This window comes from Arvicanthis niloticus, chromosome 6 (assembly GCF_011762505.2).
Source record: "Arvicanthis niloticus isolate mArvNil1 chromosome 6, mArvNil1.pat.X, whole genome shotgun sequence".
In the NCBI taxonomy this organism is placed as follows: Eukaryota; Metazoa; Chordata; class Mammalia; order Rodentia; family Muridae; genus Arvicanthis; species Arvicanthis niloticus.
Window position 1 is genome coordinate 21,620,221 of NC_047663.1, and position 22,423 is coordinate 21,642,643.

Sequence of the window (22,423 nt, forward strand, 5' to 3'; positions counted from 1 at the left end):
CTTTACATCTGTTTCATCATGCATTTTTACAGAGAACCTGAAAGGGGCAAAAAGTAAAAGTCCAGTTTTATTCTTTGGGTTGTTGGGTCCCCAGAATTCAGCCTTACGATTCTGGAAGATGGTCTTTAGAGTTCAGTCTTATCCTCTCATCAGCTGGTCCTTGTCCCTGTGACTCTTGTTCCCCTCTTTGCCATCTTGCTCTCTGACAGGGGGTGGGTTCACATATACTAAGGCCACTGAGTCTTGTGTGCCTCCTGGGTGACCTCTAGATTTAAAGTTAATTCAGAACAAGCCAATCCTTAGCAGATTGCATGTGGAGGGTGTTTGTACAGAGCCCAGTACAACAGTCTCCTAACAGTAGATTCTGAAGTGCCTCTGCCATATGCAGCTGATAGTCTAATGGTCATTGTTGCTTTCTTCCTGTTCACTGTTATGTCCCCAACCAGGAGAATTTGCCAGGCCGGAATTACACTTTCTGGCAGTGGTTTGACGGTGTGATGGAAGTATTAAAAAAACATCTCAAGCCTCACTGGAACGATGGGTAAGAATCATCTTTATTATATGTTGCCAGATCTTGAGCTCAAGCAATCCTCCTGCCTCAGTCTCCCAATTAGCTATAAGTCAGTACGAGAATACAAAGGTTTTCTCTCTGACATTGTCACCCTCTGCTTCTGACTCTGATCCAGGGCCATCTTGGGTTTCGTGAACAAGCAGCAGGCCCATGACCTGCTCATCAACAAGCCGGATGGGACCTTCCTGCTGCGCTTCAGCGACTCGGAAATCGGGGGCATCACCATTGCTTGGAAGTTTGACTCTCGTGAGTGCCTCGCCCTTTTTGAGACACAGTTTGGCTTTGTGTCCAAAGTCAGCTGCTTTGTCACAGGATGATTCTAACGCATCTTACTGAGAACATATTGTTTGCTGGGGACAGACCTAATTACAAGAATCACTAACATAACCATGACACAGCTGCTCGCAAGGCAGCCTGTGAGCAATCTTATTGTGGGAAACGCTGGATTGTAGCCCTAGAACAGGCGTTGGGCAGAGGCGCAGCCACTTCCCTTGTGAAACGTTTGCCTTATTGTTACTCACCCTGGAGCTCATTTCAGTCCCTCTGTGGCTCCAAGATTCTCTTAATTAATGTCAGGTGTTGCTGCTGACACTGCTACCTAAGAATGTCCGTCCCCTCCTTAGTCTGCCCCTCACAGAGAAGTAAAGTAGCTTGCTAGTTTGTGTGTTTTTTGTTTTAAACATTCTACCATCCTGTACTAGCTCTTAGGCTTTCTCTGGCTGCGGGTGCGTGTGCTTCCTAGGAAATGAGATTGGGGCCCCCGAGGGCTGCTTCTTTTCTTTCCCTTATTTTATTATTTTGTATGTGGGTGTTTTGCCTACATGCTTGTCTGTGTACCACATGTATGCAGTGCCCTAGAACCAGAGTTATGGATGGTCGTGAACCCATCATGTGGGTGCTGGGAATTGAACCCCAGGCGGCTGCAAGAACAAGTGCCCTTAACTGCTGAGCCGTCTCTCCCGCTCCAGCGCCATTGCTTGTAGACACGGGAGGACTCCACTTGAACTTGAGCCCACTGAGGTCACTGGATCTCTAGGGAAATAATGTGTGCATCAGCGTATGTACCAAGGCATACAAGAAGTCCCTGTCTACATCCCACGGCGATTTGGGGATGAACATTTCTGGTGTTATGACTTTAACATGGGGCTTAAATTTTCAGCATGTGGACTTTAAAACCTCACATTTGGAAGCCATGGTTAGAATGTGATTGTTCTGTTTATTGATCTAGAGGAGAGAATGTTTTGGAATCTGATGCCTTTTACCACTAGAGACTTCTCTATCCGGTCCCTCGCTGACCGCCTGGGGGACCTGAATTACCTCATATATGTGTTTCCTGATCGGCCAAAGGATGAGGTATATTCTAAGTACTACACACCGGTTCCCTGTGAGCCCGCCACTGGTAAGTGTCCATCTGCAGAAGGGTTTGTACTGACTTTAGTTTTGGCTTGGTTTGGGTTTTTGCTTTACCTGTTTGTGTCGGGGGGAGGGGTGCATGAACATATGCATGTATGTGAAAATCTCTTTCCTGCACAAAACCCAAACAGCACCCCACTGGACTTCAGGCAATACCCAAGGCAGATGTCTGCATTATCTGTCCATGAAAACGACTCTGCCTCCTGAATGTTGAGATTAAAGTTACAAAGCACCATTCCTCGCCAGAATATCCCATATTGTCATAAAATTTTTAGGAAAAACCTAAATTTATAAGAAAGAAAGACTTCACACACATCTAGAGGCTAGCCTCTGCGGACAGCTCTGTGGCATTCTTGAACACTCTGTAGACGTGTGGCCTATTCTCTCCCCAGGTACTTGGGAGGCTGCAGTCTGGTCAAAGAGAGAGCAGCGAGTGAGTCAGGGAAGAGTCCTGTTTACTTAGCAGTGGATTCCCTTAAGAGCAATAAAGTAAAAGTGAAGGGTTAGAGGCATGGCGCAGAGGTAGGCACCATCTCTCTAGAGGAGTTGGGAGTTTCTGAGGAAGTGACATGAGAATAGACTTGAACAAAGTAAGGAAACTGGCTTTGCAGACACCTAGAAAACAAACCTCCTAGGCTGAGAGAGTGAGTACAGCTGGGGTGGCTGAAAAGCTCCCAGAGCATGGAGGCTGCTTCCAGCCAAGCAGGAAGCTGACCATGGGAATGGAGGCCAGGGCATCTCAGTAATGGAGGCGGGGGTGAAAGGTCAGAGCATACATAATCCTAAGTGCCCTGATTTTACACACATACACACACACACACACACACACACACACACACACACACACACACACACAAAGAGTTTCGAGTCAGTAATGCGAATGCATTCGTGCCACACCATCTTCATGACTGAACAGGATTCCATTATATCATGGGACTCTCCTATATCATGCTATATCATAGTTAGGCAATTGAGATTCTTTTTATTTAATTTAATTCATTTTCACTTATGACTGATATTGCAATAACCTAGTATGAGTATCTTGTTCAAGTATTCCTTAGGATAAATTCCTAAGGAGAATTAGGTCAAAGGGCATATGCTTTTTACGATTTTTAGATGCATAAAACTGCATTCAAACTGGGCAGTGGTGGCTCACGCCTTTGATCCCAGCACTTGGGAGGCAGAGGCAAGCAGATTTCTGAGTTCAAGGCCAGCCTGGTATACAGAGTGAGTTCTAGGACAGCCAGGACTACACAGAGAAACCCTGTCTCAATAAAACAAAACAAAACAAAAAAAAAAAAAAAAAAAAAAAAAAAAAAAGCCCTGCATTCAAAAAAGCCAAATTCACATCTCCCCACAAGCTATCTGTTGGACATCTGCTTCCCTGTCTTTTTGCCAACCACAGGATGGCCTCCATTCATGTCTGCCAGTCTGGTTGGCATACAAACGGTACTTTAAAAATCTTGTGTGTATTTCTGATTCTAGGCAACCTTTGTATATGATGATTAATAATTCCAGAGTAATTAGCATAGTGGCAGCTGCTAGCATTGGCTGAACGTCTCTGTTTCCTGTAGTATCTGTCTTAGTCACTGTTCCATCATTGTGGAGAGACACCAGGACCAAGGCAGCTCTTACAAAGGAAAATGTTTAATTGGGAGCTGGCTTACAATATGACTGTAACTCCTCTCTTACATAAGAAGAAACTGAGGCATAGGGAAATAAAATAATTTGCTAAAGATCACATGGCTGGGAAGGGGCCAAACTGGGATTTCAGCTTGGTTTAGTTCCTGACCCTAGATTCTTCATCCACCATTGACCAGCCCTGACCATCTGTAATTTTTTTCTGTATTTCTTCCTGGTTTTTTTTTTTTTTAAGTTATATTTTTATGTAGAAAATGTACTAATCTGGGGGTAAAGACATGTTCAGTCTGTTAGAGTAATTGCTGCAAGTTTAATACACACACACACACACACACACACACACACACACATAAAGAGTTATGAATCGCCGAGCAGTGGTGGTGCATGCCTGTAATCCCAGCACTTGGGAGGCAGAGGCAGGCAGATTTTTGAGTTTGAGGCCAGCCTGGTCTACAGAGTGAGTTTCAGGACATCCAGGGCTACACAGAGAAACCCTGTCTCGGGGGGGGGGGGGGGAGAAGGAGAGAGAGAAAGTTGTGAGTCAGTAATGTGTTCGTGCTACACCATCTTCAAGACTGAACAGGATTCCATTACCTAGTGACTCTCCTATATCACGGAGAGCCTACACTTTTAAAAAAGCCAGGCAATGTGGCATTGTAATACTATTGTATATGTTCCTCCACATGTCTGGGCACACGCATGTACACACATGAACATGTGTATACACATACACAAGAAAAATATGTTAATCCCCTATTGATTTATTTATACAGAAAATATTTTCTCTGTGTTGTTTTATTTTCTCAAGTACAAAGACTTGTAATTCCCACAGAAACCCCATCTATCAGCTTTTAGTGTGTGTGTGTGTGTGTGTGTGTGTGTGTGTGTGTGTGTGTGTGTTGCACACATATACCATAGTGTACATGTGGAAGTAGGAGGACAACCATTGGGAGTTGGCACTTTTCTTCCATGGTGTGGGTCCTGGGGATGGGACTTGTGTTGTCAAGCTTTGTGATAAATACCTTTACCCACTGAGCTGTCTTGCCAACTCCAACTGTGAATCTTTCAAAGCTTTTATTTTTCAGTTATGCCTGCAGGCACAGGCATAATCTCAGTTTGAGAGGCTGAGACAGGAAGAACCAAAGTACAGCACCCGCCTGGGGTAGGGAGCGAGGCACTATCTCCAAACACAAAGTGAAAAGAGGCAGGGGAGGGTCCACTCAGTGGTAGAGCTTTTGCCTAGTATATATGACGGCTCAGGTTCAGTCCCCAATACCAGACAAAGAGTCAGCCAGGCATAGTCATGAATTCATAAAGTAGAGGCAGGCAGTTCTCTGTGAGCTTGAAGGCAGCCTATCCTACATAGTGAGATCCTGTTTCAAAAGAAAAAAAATATTTCACAAATATACACCACTAGCAGTTAACCACGTGTGCATGGAAGTGCCTCTCTATGTGGAACTTTCTAAATCATGCCAGCTGACCTGGAAGGTGGCCAGATTTGTAGTTTTAGGTTCTGCACGTCGCCAGCAAGCCTCCCGGCAGACAGAAATGTTACCTGCTATGTCCTGTTCTGAGTTGAGATTAGATGGCTGTGTCCTAACCCTAGAAAAGATGGATTCTTGAGGACAGTGTCTCTGAGGTCCCTGGTTTTCACTGTTCTTCTCCTGGCAGCAAAAGCAGCCGACGGATACGTGAAGCCGCAGATCAAGCAAGTGGTCCCTGAGTAAGTGTCCAGGGCCCAGCTCTGTTCTGGTGTCCCCCCCCCTCCTCTACTTTGTGTTCTTCCCCCAGCACCCAGCACTCTCTGCTGTTGAGTCCAATATCCCTGATACCCCAGAGTAAATAAACCTGGCTTAGCCTTTGAGATGTAACTGAGTTCCAGTCATGCTGTGGCCAGACCCTGGGGTCCAACCTCCTATGTCCTGAAAAAGACATGAGGATGTTCCCTAACCCCTCTTCCAGTCCATGTGGCTAAGATTGTGTTCTGCTTCCTTCTACAGGTTTGCTAATGCTTCTACAGATGCAGGGAGTGGCGCCACCTACATGGACCAGGCTCCTTCCCCAGTAGTGTGCCCTCAGGCACATTACAACATGTACCCACCAAAGTAGGTCATGCTCTTGGGAGTGTAAATGGGGAGCAACTGGGGCATTGGCCTCAGGCTGGACTTCCTAAGGCCTGGAGTCGGGGCAAAGGAACCTGAAGGTTCTCTGGATCTCAACTCACCCGGCCTAGGCCCAGACACTGGCCTGCCAGAGGGAGGGATTCCACTAGATATTTAAAACCTCAGTGGCCATGAGTAAATTGGCATCTGCATATCTTCTCTGAAAAATGGAGATTTGCCACACTTTGTGTGTAAGGACTGGGTAGAGTCTGGAAGAGGGCAGCCAGGTTGGATGGATAGCACAGTCTAATGACCTAGCCAGCAAAGGCCTCTGATTTCTATCAAGAGATCTTTCTAGTGAGGGCCTAGGTTGAAGGAATAACCCAGCTCTCTCACTTGGTGGGTTGTAGGCTTTCAGATGACCTTTGATAACCTTTGCCCCTCCCCCTCACCATTTGTCTTTCCCTCTGAAGCCCAGACTCCGTCCTTGATACCGATGGGGACTTCGATCTGGAAGACACGATGGACGTGGCACGGCGCGTGGAAGAGCTCTTAGGCCGGCCCATGGACAGTCAGTGGATCCCTCACGCACAGTCATGACCAGACCTCACCGACTGCAGCTTCATCGTCCTCATGGAGGAACTTCCTGTGGATGTTTTAATTCCATGAATCGCTTCTCTTTGGAAACAATACTTGTAATGTGAAGTGTTAATACTAGTTGTGACTTTAGTGTCTCTGTGCATACTGGCACTAGTGAAGGGAGTGCGCGTGAGTGTGAGTGTGTGCGTTTGCACGTCGTGTTTTTTTCCACCCCTGCTGTCCAGTCTAAGCCAGCGCCAGGGCAGGGGCCGGGCTTGTTTTTACTGTGTGCAAAAAGGCAGTCGGTTCCCTGAACCCTGGAACCTGGCCATGTGTCTTAAGGGTGGCTGACCCTTGACACATGACTGTCCAAGTAAGAGAAGGACAAAGAGAGGAAAAAGCACCCCCTCTCTGGGGAGCCTTCATTCCTCTGCCAGGTAGTCCATAGTCCAAGCAAGCTTTCATTGTTTCCACCCGTCTTCTAAAATGTAGATGACTGTCTGTTGATGAAAGCCAGTGCCTCCCATGTCCCCTGTCCCTTTTGCATAAGGGACGGAAAGGGGAGCTGAATCAAGGGTGTTGAGGCAAGGGTGGTCACAGGTTTTTTGATGGGGAGTGGCTGTTTCCAACACTTCCGCCATCTTAACACTGGCTCCTTCCCTCTGCTCACTCAGTCTCTGTTTCTAGAACTGCTACTCAGCTTACATGCGTGTACTCAAGTGGAGATGTTTAACAGAATAGTAGAGAGGAAGGAGGGCCACAGGTGATGCTCTGTGCTCTGACAGCCCAGTCCTGGCTCCAGACGCTGGGCGCGTGGCCTGGCTGTGCCACCCTCCCCAACTCTGTACTGTGGCCAGGCCTGCGTTATCCAAGGCTTTTCTCCAAGCTTGTTGATAATGGCTTTCTGCAAACGTCCGGTGGTGTTTTTGTTTCTAAATCAGGTCTTTTTTTCCTGTTTTTCCCATTCACACCCTAATTTGACATCAAATTTCTCTCTTCCTTTATCAGGTCCTGGGTCCTCTGTACCCAGATCACTTCATCTCCCTTCAGTGTCACACAGTGTCCTGAGGATTAGGCCATAGGAATGGGACCTGCACCAGGGGCCAGCCTGCCAAGGAGGCAGCCAGCACCGCACAGTGCTGGCTGCTAAGTGCTGGCTGCTGGGTGCTGGGTGCCATTGAGGATTGGGGAAATGCAGTCATCGGGTTTGCTAGGAAGCTTGGAAAACTGTAGAAGCAAAGCAAAGCCTCAGTGTGATCTTGTTCCACAGTCTCCTCTGTGGTGTCTCCAGAAGGAAGGAAGGGGCTGCAGTGCGCCGTCAGGGAGAGGAGCAAGCAGAGAGCCGGACAGCTCAGGCTTGCAGAGCCCTCCTTGGCGTTCTCTCCCGAACCAGGGCAGAGCCACGCCCAGGAGAGGAGCCCCAAAACCTTATTTTTATACATGCAAGTAAATAAACATATTTTTTTTACAAAAATAACTTCTGAATTTATCAGTGTTTTACTGTTAAAGGAAAATACTCCTGTGTAATAAATTATTTATTGGGAGATGAGTTTTTAAAAGCTGCTGTTTGCCTTGGCTTGGTTTTGTACACTGATTTTTCTATGCCTGGTGGTAGCCTCTCTGCCTCAGGTGCTGGCTGGATGGAGGAGGTGTGAGGCCCCTCCCTGCCCTCTCAGAAGAAAGCTGGAACTGCCAGAGGAGTCCAGGCTTAAAGGACTCTTCCCTGTCACGTGGCTGTTTGTCTCAGTAACCCTCACAAGGGTGTGGACTCATCAAATATCTAGATTTATGGTGAACAAGGCCCCAAGGCATGGGGAGAGTAGAGCAGTCTGGTACCCCTGGAAGATTCTAGACTTACTCTCAAGATGGGTTGGAGAAAAGGGTGCCAAAAGGTGAGGTTTCCACAAAGTTGTCAAGCTGCCCTGGATTTCCTGAGGCTGTGCCTGGACCTGGGAGAGGTTTTTAACTGGAAAGTGTGTTTCCTATCTGCATGCTGGTCTCTCTCTCTCTCTCTCTCTGCCCCATTCCTGCACCCAAAGACGAGGTGAGGACAGATCTCCATCCACCTCTTGCCTGTTCACAGACCCACATGTGAGTCAGGAAAGTCTCAGCTTTGGGGTGTGGCATGTGGGGGGCTTTGTAGAGGTTGAAGGAGATATGGACTGGCTAGCTCCTACAATGAAAATATTCTTTTATAATTTTTCTTTTTAACGTTTTATTTCAGATACATATTTTAGTGTCGAGGCAGATTAGTATATAGCCACCAAAAAGTATTGTGTATAAATTGGGGCAGCCACAAAATTGTGTATTTTATGTTACAATAAAGGCGTCTCCTGAAGGACAATATTGAGTCCTGTTTCCTTTCGGTCATATGTCAAGGGAGGGTGGCTTTAACAGGAAAACTTTTTCAGTCATCCGCATGACTCTAAGAAGGGGAACTAAGATGACATGCCATGGGCTTTGATTGCAGTCAGAGGTGTCTCTTACCTTCCTGCTGGGAAATGACTGGGAGATTGGGCCGATAGCCATCTCAGATTCCCCTCACCCTCTTCCTGATAGAAAGCCAGCCCTAATTGAGTGTGTTCAGATTCCTCCCCTGAGCCTGGCACCATGTTGGAAAACTGGTGGTGACAGGACATTGGTTCCTGCCACCCAAGGTCATTATGAAATATAAGAGAACATGAAGGAGGGGTCATGGGGAGCCTGAGCAGGCCTTCCTCCCTCTCTTTCTTTGTGGTGCTGGGACTTGAACCTGTAGCCTCAGCATGCCAGGGAAGCACTCTACCAATTAGCTATGTCCCCTAATGCCCAGCCCTCTTTTTCTTTCGAGACAAAGTCTCTGGCTTCCTTTCTCAGCCCCCAGAGTAACAGGCCCTCAGCAGCAGCCCAGCGTGCCAGCCAGCTTGGGACAAACAGAAGTTTAGGATGGATGAGGCCTTCAGCCTGAGGGATAGGCTTAGAAGAAAGCATGAGAGCTGGAGCCAGGACATGATGTGTGGTTCAGAAGGTTCTAGAAGGTTTGGTGCAGCGTAGGCTGAGGCTTCTGAGGAGAGGGTTTATTTGGTTTACACCTTCCTGGCACTATCATCAGAAATGACTGGGAAAGAGCAAACAGGATGAAGGTATAGAGTCTGAATGCAGTCCTCTGGTTGCTGCTTGCTGCCTTGAGTCTTTTGTGTTCCTTCTGTTTTTTCTTATCCATGATTTTTTATTTTTATTTTATGTGCATTGGTGTCTATGTGAGGGTGTTGGAGCCTCTGGAACTGGAGTAACAGACAGCTGTGAGCTGCATGTGGGTGCTGGGAACTGAACCCTTGTCCTCTCAGGAAGAGCAGTCAGTGCTCTGAACCACTGAGCCATCTCTCCAGCTCCTCATTCTGGGTTTTGGCAAGCCTGTCATACACTTGGATGGAGTTTTGTGAAGTCAATACTGGTCCTGTAGGTGGGAGGTCCTTCACAGGTCAGGTCAAAGATGATGGTCATCTGCAGGGAAGTCCTTCCAAAGACAGAAAGAAGTTGGGACAGGAACTCAAACAGTCTAGGAACCTGGAAGCAGCAATGGGTGCAGAGGCCATGGAGGGGTGCTGCTCACTGGCTTTTCTCCATGACTTGCTCAGCCTGCTTTCTTACAGGTGGAACCCAGGACCACCTGTGTAGGCACAGTGTTACTGTGCACTGTGTAAAGACTATCCTTGTATATTATTCAAACGCTGACTTCAGTGCCCCCAGATTTGGTTGCAAACTATTCTCTGATTGGTCAGTAAAGAAGCTGATCATTCAGTGACTGAGCAGGAGAGAAAACAAGGCAGGGCTTCCTCCCAGTCAGGGGATGGAGGAGCCAGGGAGAGGAAGAGAGGATCTGCCACAGAAGAGTCCAGGAGACACCATGAGAAAACATTTGGAGCCCAGAGAGCTGGATTAGTACTAAAATGCGAGTATCATGGAGATTCTGGCTGGGAGGCAGCCAGAGTAGCTTAGAGTATTAAAATGGAGTGAAACTGTTCAGTTGTTGTGCCTTTAAATCTTGTTAAATAAATTTAACAGTCCACTCTCAATTATTTGGGAGCTAGCTGGGTTAAGAGGAAATTTACTACAAGCACACTTATTAAAAAGCCACTAACAAGGAGCTGGAGAGATGGCTCAGTGGTTAATAGCACTGACTGCTCTTCCAGAGGTCCTGAGTTCAATTCCCAGCAACCACATGGTGGCTCACAACCATCTGTAATGGGATCCAATGCTATCTTCTGGTGTATCTGAAGAGAGTGATTGCGTACTCACATGTAAAATAAATAAATACATCTTTTTTTTTTTAAAAAGCCACTAACACACTAACCACAGCGGGCTGGACTGTCTCCCATCAATCACTAATTAAGAAAATACACTACAGCCGAGCGGTGGTGGCACACGCCTTTAATCCCAGCACTTGGGAGGCAGAGGCAGGGGATTTCTGAGTTCGAGGCCAGCCTGGTCTACAGAGTGAGTTCCAGGACAGCCAGGGTTACACAGAGAACCCCTGTCTCCAAAAACAAAAACAAAAAAAAAAAAAAAAAAAAAAAAAAAAAAAGAGAGAGAGAGAGAGAACACACACAAGTATGCTTGTAGCTCAATCTTATTGAGGCATTTTCTTAATTGTGGCTCTCTCCAATGACTTGTGTCAAGTTGATATAAAACTAGCCAGCACACCCTACTATAAACTAGGCGTGATGGTGCACGCCTTTAATCCCAGCACTTGGGAGGCAGAGGTAGGTGGTGAGTTCAAGGCCAGCCTGGTCTTCAAAGCCAGTTCCAGAACTTCAAGGGCTACACAATAAAACCCTGTCTTGAAAACAAACAAACAAACAAACAAACAAACAAAACCAAGGGCATGGGGATAGGTTGAGCTCGAGAGACAGCTTAGCAGTTAAAAGCACTTGGAGGCAGAGGAAGGCCGATCTCTGAGTTCAAGACCTGTTCTACAGAGCAAGTTCGGGACTACACAGAGAAACCTGGTCCCCAACAAACAAACAAAAGCAAATAAAAAACACAAGAGCACTTACTGCTCTTGCAGAAGGCCTGGATTCAGTCCCCAGCACCCACATGGTGGCTTACAACCATCTGTAGCTCCAGTTACAGGGGATCCAGTACCTTCTTCTGGCCTCTATTGGCACCAGGCACACATTTGGTACGTGAACATCCATGTAGGCAAATACCCATAACCAAAAATAAATAATAAATAAATAAATAAATGTATAAAAAGAAAGAAAAGAGAAATCCTACTGTGGCCCCGGTGAATATAGCTTGAAAGGAGACAGAACAAGCAACAAGGGAAAGCTGGGGGCCCATTCTCAGCAATAGAAGATGGTGTCATCGGGAATCCACAGCCATAGGTCTGAAACATAGTATTAACCTAATAACCAACATTAAACAATGCTTGAACTCTAGACTTAGCCCAAGTTTGAGGCTCAAAAAATGGTGATAAGCATTCTGTGGTCCTCTAAGGGCTGGGACTGTAGCTCAGTGGTAGGACCCTTGCCTCATGTGCCGAAGACCTTGAGTTTGACTCTTCACACAAGAAGTAAGGCAAAAGACTTTTTGTCTGAGGCAGATGATGATCCTGGGGTGACCGGGTAGCATGGAGAGGTGACAGGGGGACACAGCCAAGAAGAAAAGTGGAGGGAAAGATTTTGAGCTTACTGTGTGCTGCGGATGTAGCTCGGTTGGCAGAGCGCTTGCCTAGCATGCACGAAGCTCCATGCTTGGTTCCCAGAGATGCGTAACCATCTGTGGCGGTATATGCTTCTAATGCTAGCATTTGGGAGGTGGAGGCAGGGGGATCAGAATTAACATGTCTGAAGCCATTCTGCGATAGAGACCCTGTGTTCTGTAATATCTAGCTACAAAAGCTGGACTTGGGGGTTTTAAATAGACTTATTAAGTATGTAGTGAGCAAAAGTAAGTGAATGAACAGCAAGTCGCAGATACATCGCAAACATCACACCAGGGGTTTATAGCATCTTGCAAAGACAGGGAGAGTAGCCTGGTTGGGAGAACCACCAGATGGAACATCATCAACCTAGGAGGCTTAGAAACGGCCGCAGAGATGGAGTGGGGAAGTTGAAAGAGTCAAATTGAATTCCTGATTGACCCTTTTCTCCATCAGTGTATGAGCGTCTGGCTTCCTGCTCAAAAATATAGTCTCTTTTTCTACCATGGGATGAGCTATGGTAACCTCTGTTGGAAATGGTTTCTCCCTGTAGCTGCTCTCAAGGACTTGATGTTTTAGCTTAGGGCTGTTTAGCTGTTCTGTCTCTCCATTCCAGAGCCAGGGGACCCAGCCTGTCTCAGGAAACGGGAGGTTGGAGGATACATCATGCACACACATACGCACACCATAACAACTAACATGCTGTTTTTAAAATATTTAACTTTCTGTCTATGAGTGTCTTGCCTGCATGTGTTAATGTACTCTGTATAAGCTTTGTGCTGGCAGCAACCAAAGGGGAACTGAGCCGTGGTCCTCTGCAAACGCAGCAAGCATAGCAAGCACTCTTAATCGCTGAGCCCCTACAAACTTTTTGAGCTTAGTGTGTGCTGTGGAAAGTGTAAGCATAGACACTTTCCAGATTGTGCCATAGAATAAGCATTGTCCTAATGCCAGAGGCAGACTAAGACATCACAAGACCCATGACTCATGAATACGGACACGAACATCCTGAACACAGGCTAGCAAATTATATCCATCAACGTATAAAGGGAAGTGTTACATAAATATAAAAAGGCATAAAAAGAACACATCAGCATATAAAAGGAACTGTACACTACCACAAAGTCAGATTTATCTCCGTAAGTCAGAGAGAGCTTAGCATAAGAGAGTCTATTTGAGTATCTATATAATTAAAAATAGAAATGGAGCTGGGTGGTGGCCCATGCCTTTAAGTCCAGCACTCAGGAGGCAGAGGCAGGTGCCTCATTGAGTTCGAAGCCAGCCAGGGCTACACAGAGAAAACATGTCTCAGAAACAACAACAAAACAAACAAACAAAAAACTGAGAGGCCAGAGAGATATGTCAGTTGGCAAAATGTTTTCCGATGAAGCACAAGGACCAGAGTTTGAATCCCTAGCACCCATGTAAAAAGCCAGGAGCAAGGACAAGTGGTGGTGTTATACTTGTATGCTGCCTTTAATCCCAGCATGGGGGAGGCAGAGCAGGCAGGTCTGGAGAGAGAGGGAGAGAGGAGAGAAGGAAAGAGAGACAGGAGAGAAAGAGGAGAAAGAGAGAGAGAGAGAGAGAGAGAGAGAGAGAGAGAGAGAGAGAGAGAGAGAGAGAGAAACAATATGACCATTTGTAGAGAGAATCTCTTGTACAATGTATGGAAACTTCACCTGTCAATAAAAAAAAGCCTATGGCCAATGTGCCGAGGCAGGATTAGAAGGTGGGACATCCCCAGCACTTGGGAGGCAGAGGCAGGCGGATTTCTGAGTTCGAGGCCAGCCTGGTCTACAGAGTGAGTTCCAGGACAGCCAGGGCTACACAGAGAAACCCTGTCTTGAAAAACAAACAAACAAACACACACAATGAGACACCATTTCACACACTTTAGAATAGTGTCAGAGGCAGGTGTGGTGAAGTACATTTGTAATCCCAGTGTTCAGGAAGCTGAGGCAGGAGGATGAAAAATTCAAGGCTAGGGCCTGAGAGATGGCAGGTAAAGGCACTTGCTGCCAAGCCTGATGACCTTACTTTGATCCCAACACCCACGTGGCGGAATGAGAGAACTGATACCCACAGGTTGTCTCTGATCTCCACACATGCTGTGGCACATGTATAAATACATATTTTGTGTTGTTGTTTCTTTAAGACGGGTTCTATGTAGCCCTGGCTATCCTGAAACTGGCTTTGTAGACTAGGCTGGCTTGAACTCACAGAGATCCACCTGCCTCTACCTCCCGAGCGCTGAGACCAAAGGCATGCACCACCACACCTGGCAAGTGCAGAGTTGTTTTGGGCATGCTGACAACGTTCTAAAGTTGACTTGGTGCTAGCTGCCTGGACCGGTGGAGATCCTGAATACATTGAATCACACACTCAATGGGTGACTCATGTAGTGTGTGGATTATATCTAATAAATCTGTTACTAAAATAATAAAAGCCAATGTGGGGGCGATCTAGCTAGGACATCTGTCATTGTATTGATCACCAAGGTTGATTGGGTTTATCTAGCTCACCAGCTGGGTGTTTCCTTCCTCTCTCACAGCTCCATATGTGTCCCCCCTGAATGATGCTGGGTTGAAGAAATCCATCTTCGATTACAGAAGAAGACCAATCCTGGGTCAAGGATGAACAAGTAGTTATTGTGCCCATTTTAAGGCGAGTGTCCAAAATTCTAGACATGCCTGTGGTAGTTTGAATGAAAATGGCCCCCATAGACTCATAGGGAGTGGCCTATCAGGAGGTGTGGCCTTGTTGAAGGAAAGTGTGTCACTGGGGGTTGGGCTTTGAGTTTTCAAATGAGGCCCAGTGTTGCTCTCCCTGCTGCCTACAAATCAGGATGGAAGTCTCTCAGCTACCTCTCCAGCTCTCCAGCTCCATGTCTGCCTGCAGGTCACCATGCTCCCCACCTTGATGAGCCAGCCCCAATTCAATATTTTCCTTTCTAAGAGTTGCTGTGGTCATGATGTATCTCTTCAAAGCAATAAAACCCTAAGATGGGACCCAAATAAGGGAGTCTGCTTTTTAAATCATAAACAAATAAGCAAATGCGTGGTCTTCAAGACAAAAGGAAGGGGGGGGAGGGATGGATGAAGAGGCTCCGCTGAGAAGAGATGCAAGGTTTTCCACAAGGCCTGGATGTTCACCATTGAAAGTTGGGCATTTCAAGGGCTGATGTCCAGAACACAGGTGGGAGGGGGCTTCACAGAGACCACAGGGTATCTAGAGAACACTTGGCCCACCTTGATGGGTATACACAGCACACTGCCCGATGGGTCATATGGACCATGCCCAAGAGTAGCTTTGTTTTGGCCTTTTTTTCCCCCCCTTTGGTTTTGTTTGTCATTGGGTTGTTTGATTTTGATCTTCACTTTTGTGTTGTCAGTTTTTGTTTTGTTTTGGGTTTTTTTTATTTGTTTATCTGTTTGGATTTTTTTGTTGTTTTGTTTTGTTTTGCTGAGACAATGTCTTACTCCGTAGCTCTGGCCGTCTTACTCACTTCGTAGACCTAAGACGGCTATTCTTGTTGGTGAACTTGATTACATCTGGAATTAACTAAAATCCAAATCCATGAGAAATTTTCTGATTAAATCATTTGAAATGGAGAGGCTCATTTGTAATCCAGATCTTCGAAGTGTGAAGACCCACCTTTAATCTGAGCCAAGTCTTCTACCAGCAACCTACATAAAGGACATGGAAGAAGGAAGCTTGCTTTCTGCCTGCTTGCTCTCACCCTTACCAGATGCTTGCTGGTGAGTCCACTCCTTCACCAGTATTAGAATCTACGACTTTGGGATTGTAGGGTATCCTGAAGACTAGTTGGGATATCCAACCTCTTGAACTGAACAACCACTAGGTTCTTGGACCTTCCACTGGTAGACAGTCTTTGTTGAACTAGCTGGACCACAGCCTGTAAGCCATTCTAATAAATTTCTTCTCTCTGTGTGTGTGTACACTAGCTTTGAACTCATATACATAAAATAAATAAATAAATATTTTTTAAGAAAGAAATAATATTTAGCCAGGCAGTGGTGGTTCTTTAGTCCCAGCACTTGGGAGGCACAGGCAGGTGGATCTCTAAGTTTGAGGCCAGCCTGGTCTACAGAGTGAGTCCCGGGACATCCAAGGCTACACAGAGAAACCCTGTGTCATAAAACAACAGCAGCAAAATAATATTTAATTTGAGGAGAAATGAACTTAAGCTGTGATTTACAGGGACTGGAGATATGGCTAACTTGATAAAGTATTTACCTAGGATATCTTCATCGGTGTATTAAGCTGGGTGTGGTGGCCTGACTATAATCCCAGCTCTCTGGAAGTATTGCCAGAAGGATCAAGAACCCATAGTTGGGCTGGAGAGATGGCTTAGTGGTTAAGAGCATTGACTGCCCTTCCAGAGGTCATGAGTTCAAAATCATCCTGGGCTAATACTCTACTTCAAAAGAAGGTGTGGGGGGCAGGGCAGGGAAGAGTCCTGTTGGAAAGCTGTCCCAGCAATCAAGAGCACTTTCTTTCATCCCTGTTGGGTGGCTCATAACCCTTGTGACTCCAGCTCCAGCAGATCTAAGGCCTTCTTCTGGTTTCCACAGGCAACTGTACACATGGAGACACACACAAACACATAATAAAAAGAAATATTTCAGGGCTGGAGAGATGGCTCAGCAGTTAAGAGCACAGTTAAGAGCACTGGCTGCTCTTCCGAAGAACCAAGGCTCAATTCCCAGCACCCACATGGCAGCTCACAAACTGTGACTCCAGTTCCAGGGGATCTAAGATCCTCACACAGACATGCATGCAGGTAAAATATCAATGCACGTAAAATAAGAGATTGGGGGAGGGAAAAACAATAATGTGAAATCACAAAGAACCAATAAAACATCTCTAAAAATGAAATATTTCAAATGCATTTTGGTTTTTTAAATAATTATTTGGTTTTGTTTTGTTTTGTTTTGTTTGAGATAAATTCAGTAAATTCAGTCACACCAATTACCAGGAAAATGTGATGAACCATAAATGACAAACTGTGCTGTAAGGCATCCCACTTGAGGACTGGCCATCGAGTAACTGACCAATCGGCTTGTCTGTGTAAGATGGTGGTCTGTCTGTCTGTCTGTCTTGGAGGTTTCTTAGCAGATTGCCTGTGACACACACTACACTTGGGTTTAAGGCTGCCTAGGCGAAAGTCATTTTCTTTAACTCTGTGGAGAAGATTTACAGATGGGGACAGCTTTGGATATTTGTTTGTTGATGTTTTGTTATTTGTTCTTTTATTTATTTCATTTGATGCAGGAACTCTCTATACTGCCCCGGCTCTCCTGGAACTTAGTGTGTAGATTAGGCTAATCTCAAATTCATAGAGATCCTTTTACCTCTGCCTCTGAGTGTTGAGATTAAAAGAATGCACCATAAGGTATGGCTATTCCGTAAGGCAGCCTCTGGGCCTCAGACTTAGAGGGACCATTCCTCCTCCACAGCCTCTCCCAAATGCAGGGATTCCAGATGCACTCTGTAGAATGGGTTTTGTTTGTTTGTTTGTTTGTTTGTTTGTTTAAGACAACTAGCTCAGGTTGACCTTGAACTTGTTTTGTAGCTGTGGGTGACCTCGCCCTCTAGTCAACACATCCCCTAGGGCTGGAACAACTGGTGTGCACAACCTCACCTCGGCAGCTGTGGTTTTTAGTTGATCTCAAGTCTGAGTCTGCTCCTGGATAGAAAGCAAGCGCTCTTTCCACACACACCTCCCGGTTTTTTTTTTTTTTTTTGACAACCATGCTACCCTGGCCTTAACTCCCTCATCTGCCAACCTGAGCCAGCAACTCAACTTTTCATCGTTTAGGTGACCTGTTCCTTTAAGAACATCCCTCCCCGCCCCCAGGTCCGCACAGTCAGGCCGGATTTCCTGTCCAAGCCCTGCCTTTTAAAGTTATCACTTCAACTTTCTGGACTGCAGTATACAGAGACCAGACGCACTGAGGGACCCTGAGAGATTTGGGGTGCTGGAAGTAGGCAGAAGTGAGCTGTGGCAGGTTGCATATGTACACCCAAGGCTCTAGGGGGAGACGGGACCAGGGCAGGGAAGACTCTGAGAAGATGCAAAGTCACTTGGGAGTGGGTAAAAATGTTATGTGTCATGCCCAGCCCTCTCTTCGTCTTCCGAGGGAGGAGCTGGCAGAGCTGTTCTTCCAGCTCGGAAGCAAGGATGCAGTTAGTAGGAAGCCAGAGTCTTGAGGGTCTCTCTTCCATATCACCTGGCCAGCAGGGCCCTGGCTTCTTCCCACTGTCTCCTTCCTCTGTTTTCTGTGTGTGTCGGAGACATGGTTATCCCCCTCAGAGCCCCATTCCCTTCCATTCTTCTCCCAGGAGCTCCTTGGAGATGCCTCTGCTGCTGCTGCTGCTGCTGCTGCTCCTCCTCCTCCTGCCCCTGCTGGCTGTGCTCTGGCAGCAGAGGTCTCGGGGTGCCAGGCCATGCTGGCTGATCAGTCTCCAGCACCGGGTGGCCTGGTGGGTGCTGAGCTGGGCAGCCTCCTGGCAGCAGAAGAAACTAGAACGGAGCACACTAAATGTGGGCCACAGCCAGCAGCAGGCCCTCATGTGGTGTCTGAAGAAAGCCCAGGGTTCCTGCTGTCTCCCCAGGGAGAACACAGGTGTGTTTCTGGCACCTGGGGGAGGTGACCCAGTGAGAGAAAATAACCCACAAGACAGTCAGATTCTAGAACCCAAAGGCCCCTTTGTTTACCACCAATATGACGAGGCCTGGCACAGAGCCTTACCATAGCCTATATCTGACCCCCGTTAAGATGGGCTTTCCTTTGCTGGAACCTGCTCTAGCATTCACCTCACTTCCCAGGCCCTTTCTGGGTTCCTTTCTCAAGGCTCCCCACAGTCTTCTCACTTCCTGAGGAGTTTCTGTTTCTGTTTTGTTTTTTTTTGTTTTTTTTTTTTGGGGGGGGGGGTCTACAGACATGAGCACCTTCCGGAATCACCTTCCACTGACCAAAACCAGCCACACCCAGGAGAAAGAAAGTGAAGAGAAGCTCCCGCCCCCTACCTTCCCCCAATACCATGGAGATGCTTCTTTGCAGGTAAACAGAGGTACCTCTGCCCCATAACAGCAGACCCTCACAAAAAGATGTACAAAGAAGGCCCACTGGGGTAGCTGGGGACTGACTCTAAAGTCTGAATGACAGGTCCTCCTATCTCCCTCTAGGCCACCCTGCTGGGTCTAATAACCTTAAACAAGGCCTATCCAGAAGTGCTGGCTCCAGGAAGTTCTGCCTGTGTGACCCCTACCTCCCCGTGGCCCTACCCTGTCCCCTGGCTTGGGCATGCCCTGGGCAGGGTAAGCCCTGTTGGAGCCAAGGACACCCGGACCCTGCTGCTGGAGGCGTTGATATCCCCGGGGTTGAGGGTACTTGAGGCAAGGACTGCAGTGGAGCTCCTGGATGTCTTTGTGGGCTTGGAGACTGATGCTGAAGAACTGGTTGAGGCCATAGCAACTGGGAGCCTAGGAATGCTTCTCCCCAAAAGAGCAGCTGAGCTGCGGGACGCCCTAGAGCAGGGACCCCAAGGATTGGCCCTCCGGCTCTGGCCAAAGCTGCAGGTGGTGGTGACTCTGGACTCAGGAGGACAGGCAGAAGCTGTGGCTGCCCTTAGGGTCCTGTGGTGCCAAGGGCTAGCCTTCTTCTCTCCTGCTTATGCTGCCTCAGGAGGTCAGCCTGATGCGGGGATTGGATGCAGGTGGGGCTGGGGGCAGATGTCACATGGCTAGCCACCATGCATTGAGCCACATACCTTCTTCATTTACCCTCAATGCCTGGGGTGGTACGGGTTACTAGCTCCGACTAACAGCCGAGCATGCCAAGGTTCACTGAGACATAGCACCTCGCACAGACTCATGTGGGCCAAGATTTGTTTCCAGCTCTGATCCCTGCCAGAACCACAGCATCTCTGCCTGCTTCTGCTCAGTCAAGACCAGGAAAGAGCAGGCTAAACCAGAGGGAGGGGGGTCTGGGGGGCCAGGGGCGGTTCCAGAAAGGTTGTATCAGGAGGGCCAGGTGCTTAGAGGAGCTGGGCCTGTTGTCCAGAGTGAGGCATTATTTTCTGCTGTCGCCTGGCAGAAAGGAATGCAAACATGAGATTGACAAGAAGATTGTTTTGTTCTCTATAGGAGTGATGGCCCTGAACCTGTGGCCAGAGCAACCCCAAGGATCCTATCTTCTGCCTCCTGGGGTCCCCTTTATTGAGCTGCTTCCAATCAAGGAAGGAACCCGAGAGGAGGCAGCCTCCACGCTCCTTCTTACTGATGTCCAAAGGGAGGAAGAATATGAGTTAGTGCTGACTGACCATGCCAGCCTGACCAGGTAATCTCCTACTTACTGGCCCTTGTCACCTCTGATGAGGACCCTGGCCTTGGGAAGAGACAAAAGTTCACTCTTTCTCTCAACCCACCCCTTAGGTGCCGCCTGGGTGACGTGGTACAGGTGGTTGGTACCTACAATAAGTGTCCTGTGGTCAGGTTCACCTGCAGGTAGGTGATGGGGGGGGATGGGGGGGGGACAATGAGGGGCTGTCCCTATGCCTTGGGCCCACTCCCTCCTTCTTCTTCCTTCAGGCTGGGACAGACCCTGAGTGTTCGAGGAGAAGTTACTGATGAGAATGTATTCTCTGTGGCCCTGGCCCAAGTAGTAGGGCAGTGGCCAGGGGCCAAACTGTTGGACCATGTCTGTGTGGAAAGCAGCATTCTGGGTAAGCATTTCTACCATCCCCTACCTCCATTTCTTGGGTCTGGCTATCTCCCGACCCATGTTCACCCTGACCAGAGACATCTAGGAAGGAGATAAAACACACAGCTCCCCACTGATCCTAAAGAAAGTCCCTCTCTGTATCTAACTCCCATCCCTACAGTCTCTACCTCTTTTCTTTCCTGACATGTCTCATATTTAGGAGTTGGTTCTAGGTTCCTCTCTATTTGCTACTCCCCACTGAGAATCATTTCTCTCCCCCCCCCCCCCCACGAACGAACCTTGCAATAGGGAAGAAGTGAGGGTGCAGGGTGTTGGCTCTCGAAGCTGCATTGTCCTCAGGAAGTCTGTATTCTTATGGCTTTATCCTCAGATTCCTATGATGGTTCTGCCCCACACTATGAAGTGTTTGTGGAGCTGAGGGGGTTGAGAAATCTGTCGGAGGAAAATCGATACAAGGTAAGTGATGAGACCTGGGTCCGATTCTAAATCTCTTTTGCTCTACAAGTCCCCAGTTGTCATGGAGATGAGAGAGTTAAGGGAAGGGGGTGGGCCTTAGAGAGGGGGAGCCCCCTTCAGAGAATACGGGAAGGGAGCCTGGGTCCCACAACACACATTTCCACACCAAAATCCTAAGTGCATGTAGCCTTGGATATGGTCATGCATATTCGGGACACATGCCACCGAATCATGGACTCACCTCACTGTTCTGCCCTTAGCTTGATCACTGCCTTCAGGAAGCCTCCCCTCAGTACAAGTCCTTGCGGTTCCGGGGCAGTGTGGGTCCTGCCAAAGTCCATCTGGTGAGGCCAGGGAGCTTCAGAGTACTTCGGGAAGCACTAGCAGCCTGCTCCTCCTCTTCCTCCTGTCCTCATGAAATGCCTCGGGTCCTCAGGCTCAGGCACCTGGCTCAGCTCCTGCTGAAGAGGGTGATATCCTAACCAAGGCAGCCAGCCTTCCTGTTTATGCCTCACTCTTTCTTCTGGGACATCTCTGGAAGTTGAGTCCTGGACCAGACGTCACATAATAATTGGTCCATCAGAGCCCTTGGAGACCTTAGACTCACTGGCAAGTTTTAAGATGCAGGCTTTGAGCATACAGCTGAACCCATCGACGGTCCCCTGTCAGCCTATCCTACATGAGACTGCTGGTGGCTTTCTATGTTGCAGCCCTTCTCATGTGCTTGGCTGAGGTACAGCAAGGGATGAAAGTGTAGGCAATGCTCCTGGAGCAGATGAAGAAACCTTGGCCTAATTGTCTCCAGGTCTAGGGTGTATCTTGCACAACCTCCTGAAAGGCTGAGGCTGTGACCCATAGTTACCCGATGTTCAATACTCTTCCTACCAGCTCTCCCCCATCCCTCCATCCTTCTCTCCCCCCATCTCTCCATCCTTCTCCCCCTTCCCCACTCTTATCATTCTGTCCCCTGGATCAACTCCCAAATAAAATTTAAAAAAAATAACAATGTGTCTGCATGCGTGTATGTGCAGCATGTATATGTGAAGGCCCTCAGAGGCCAGAAGAGGACAGTGAATTCTCTGGAACTGGAATTTCAGGCAGTTGAGAGCTGCTATATGGGTGCTGGGAACCAAACCCAGGTCCTCTGTGAAAACATCAAGTACTTGGCTGCTGAACCGTTCCTCTAGGCCTTCAGATCAAACTCTCTTACCCATATAATGGCCCTTGC

General features: G+C 47.7%; 2 protein-coding genes and 1 long non-coding RNA gene across 4 annotated transcripts in view; 2 read left to right on the forward strand and 1 right to left on the reverse strand.

The window, feature by feature from the left end:
• Nucleotides 1-8,650, forward strand: part of LOC117710053 (signal transducer and activator of transcription 5B) — a 71,947-nt gene extending 63,297 nt beyond the window's left edge. For both annotated transcript variants that reach the window (XM_076935791.1, XM_034504566.1), the window contains exons 14-19: nt 447-541; nt 687-817; nt 1,800-1,970; nt 5,297-5,348; nt 5,626-5,730; nt 6,201-8,650. In XM_076935791.1, coding sequence (XP_076791906.1) covers nt 447-541; nt 687-817; nt 1,800-1,970; nt 5,297-5,348; nt 5,626-5,730; nt 6,201-6,327 — 681 coding nt within the window. In that variant the 3' untranslated portion in view covers nt 6,328-8,650. The remainder of the gene's footprint in view (nt 1-446; nt 542-686; nt 818-1,799; nt 1,971-5,296; nt 5,349-5,625; nt 5,731-6,200) is intronic.
• Nucleotides 8,651-16,141: 7,491 nt separating this feature from the next.
• Nucleotides 16,142-21,151, reverse strand: LOC143442665 (uncharacterized). Its single transcript, XR_013111010.1, has 3 exons — nt 21,018-21,151; nt 17,655-20,105; nt 16,142-16,588 (listed from the first exon to the last, which is right to left on the reverse strand). It is a non-coding gene; the product is annotated as an uncharacterized LOC143442665 (long non-coding RNA).
• On the forward strand, nt 18,369-22,201 carry Ghdc (GH3 domain containing). Its single transcript, XM_034508004.2, has 8 exons — nt 18,369-18,639; nt 18,956-19,077; nt 19,203-19,704; nt 20,163-20,355; nt 20,451-20,522; nt 20,607-20,740; nt 21,110-21,195; nt 21,456-22,201. The coding sequence occupies exons 1-8, from the start codon at nt 18,369-18,371 to the stop codon at nt 21,675-21,677; spliced, it is 1,602 nt and encodes a 533-aa protein (XP_034363895.2). The 3' UTR covers nt 21,678-22,201.
• The last annotated feature ends 222 nt before the right edge of the window (nt 22,202-22,423 follow it).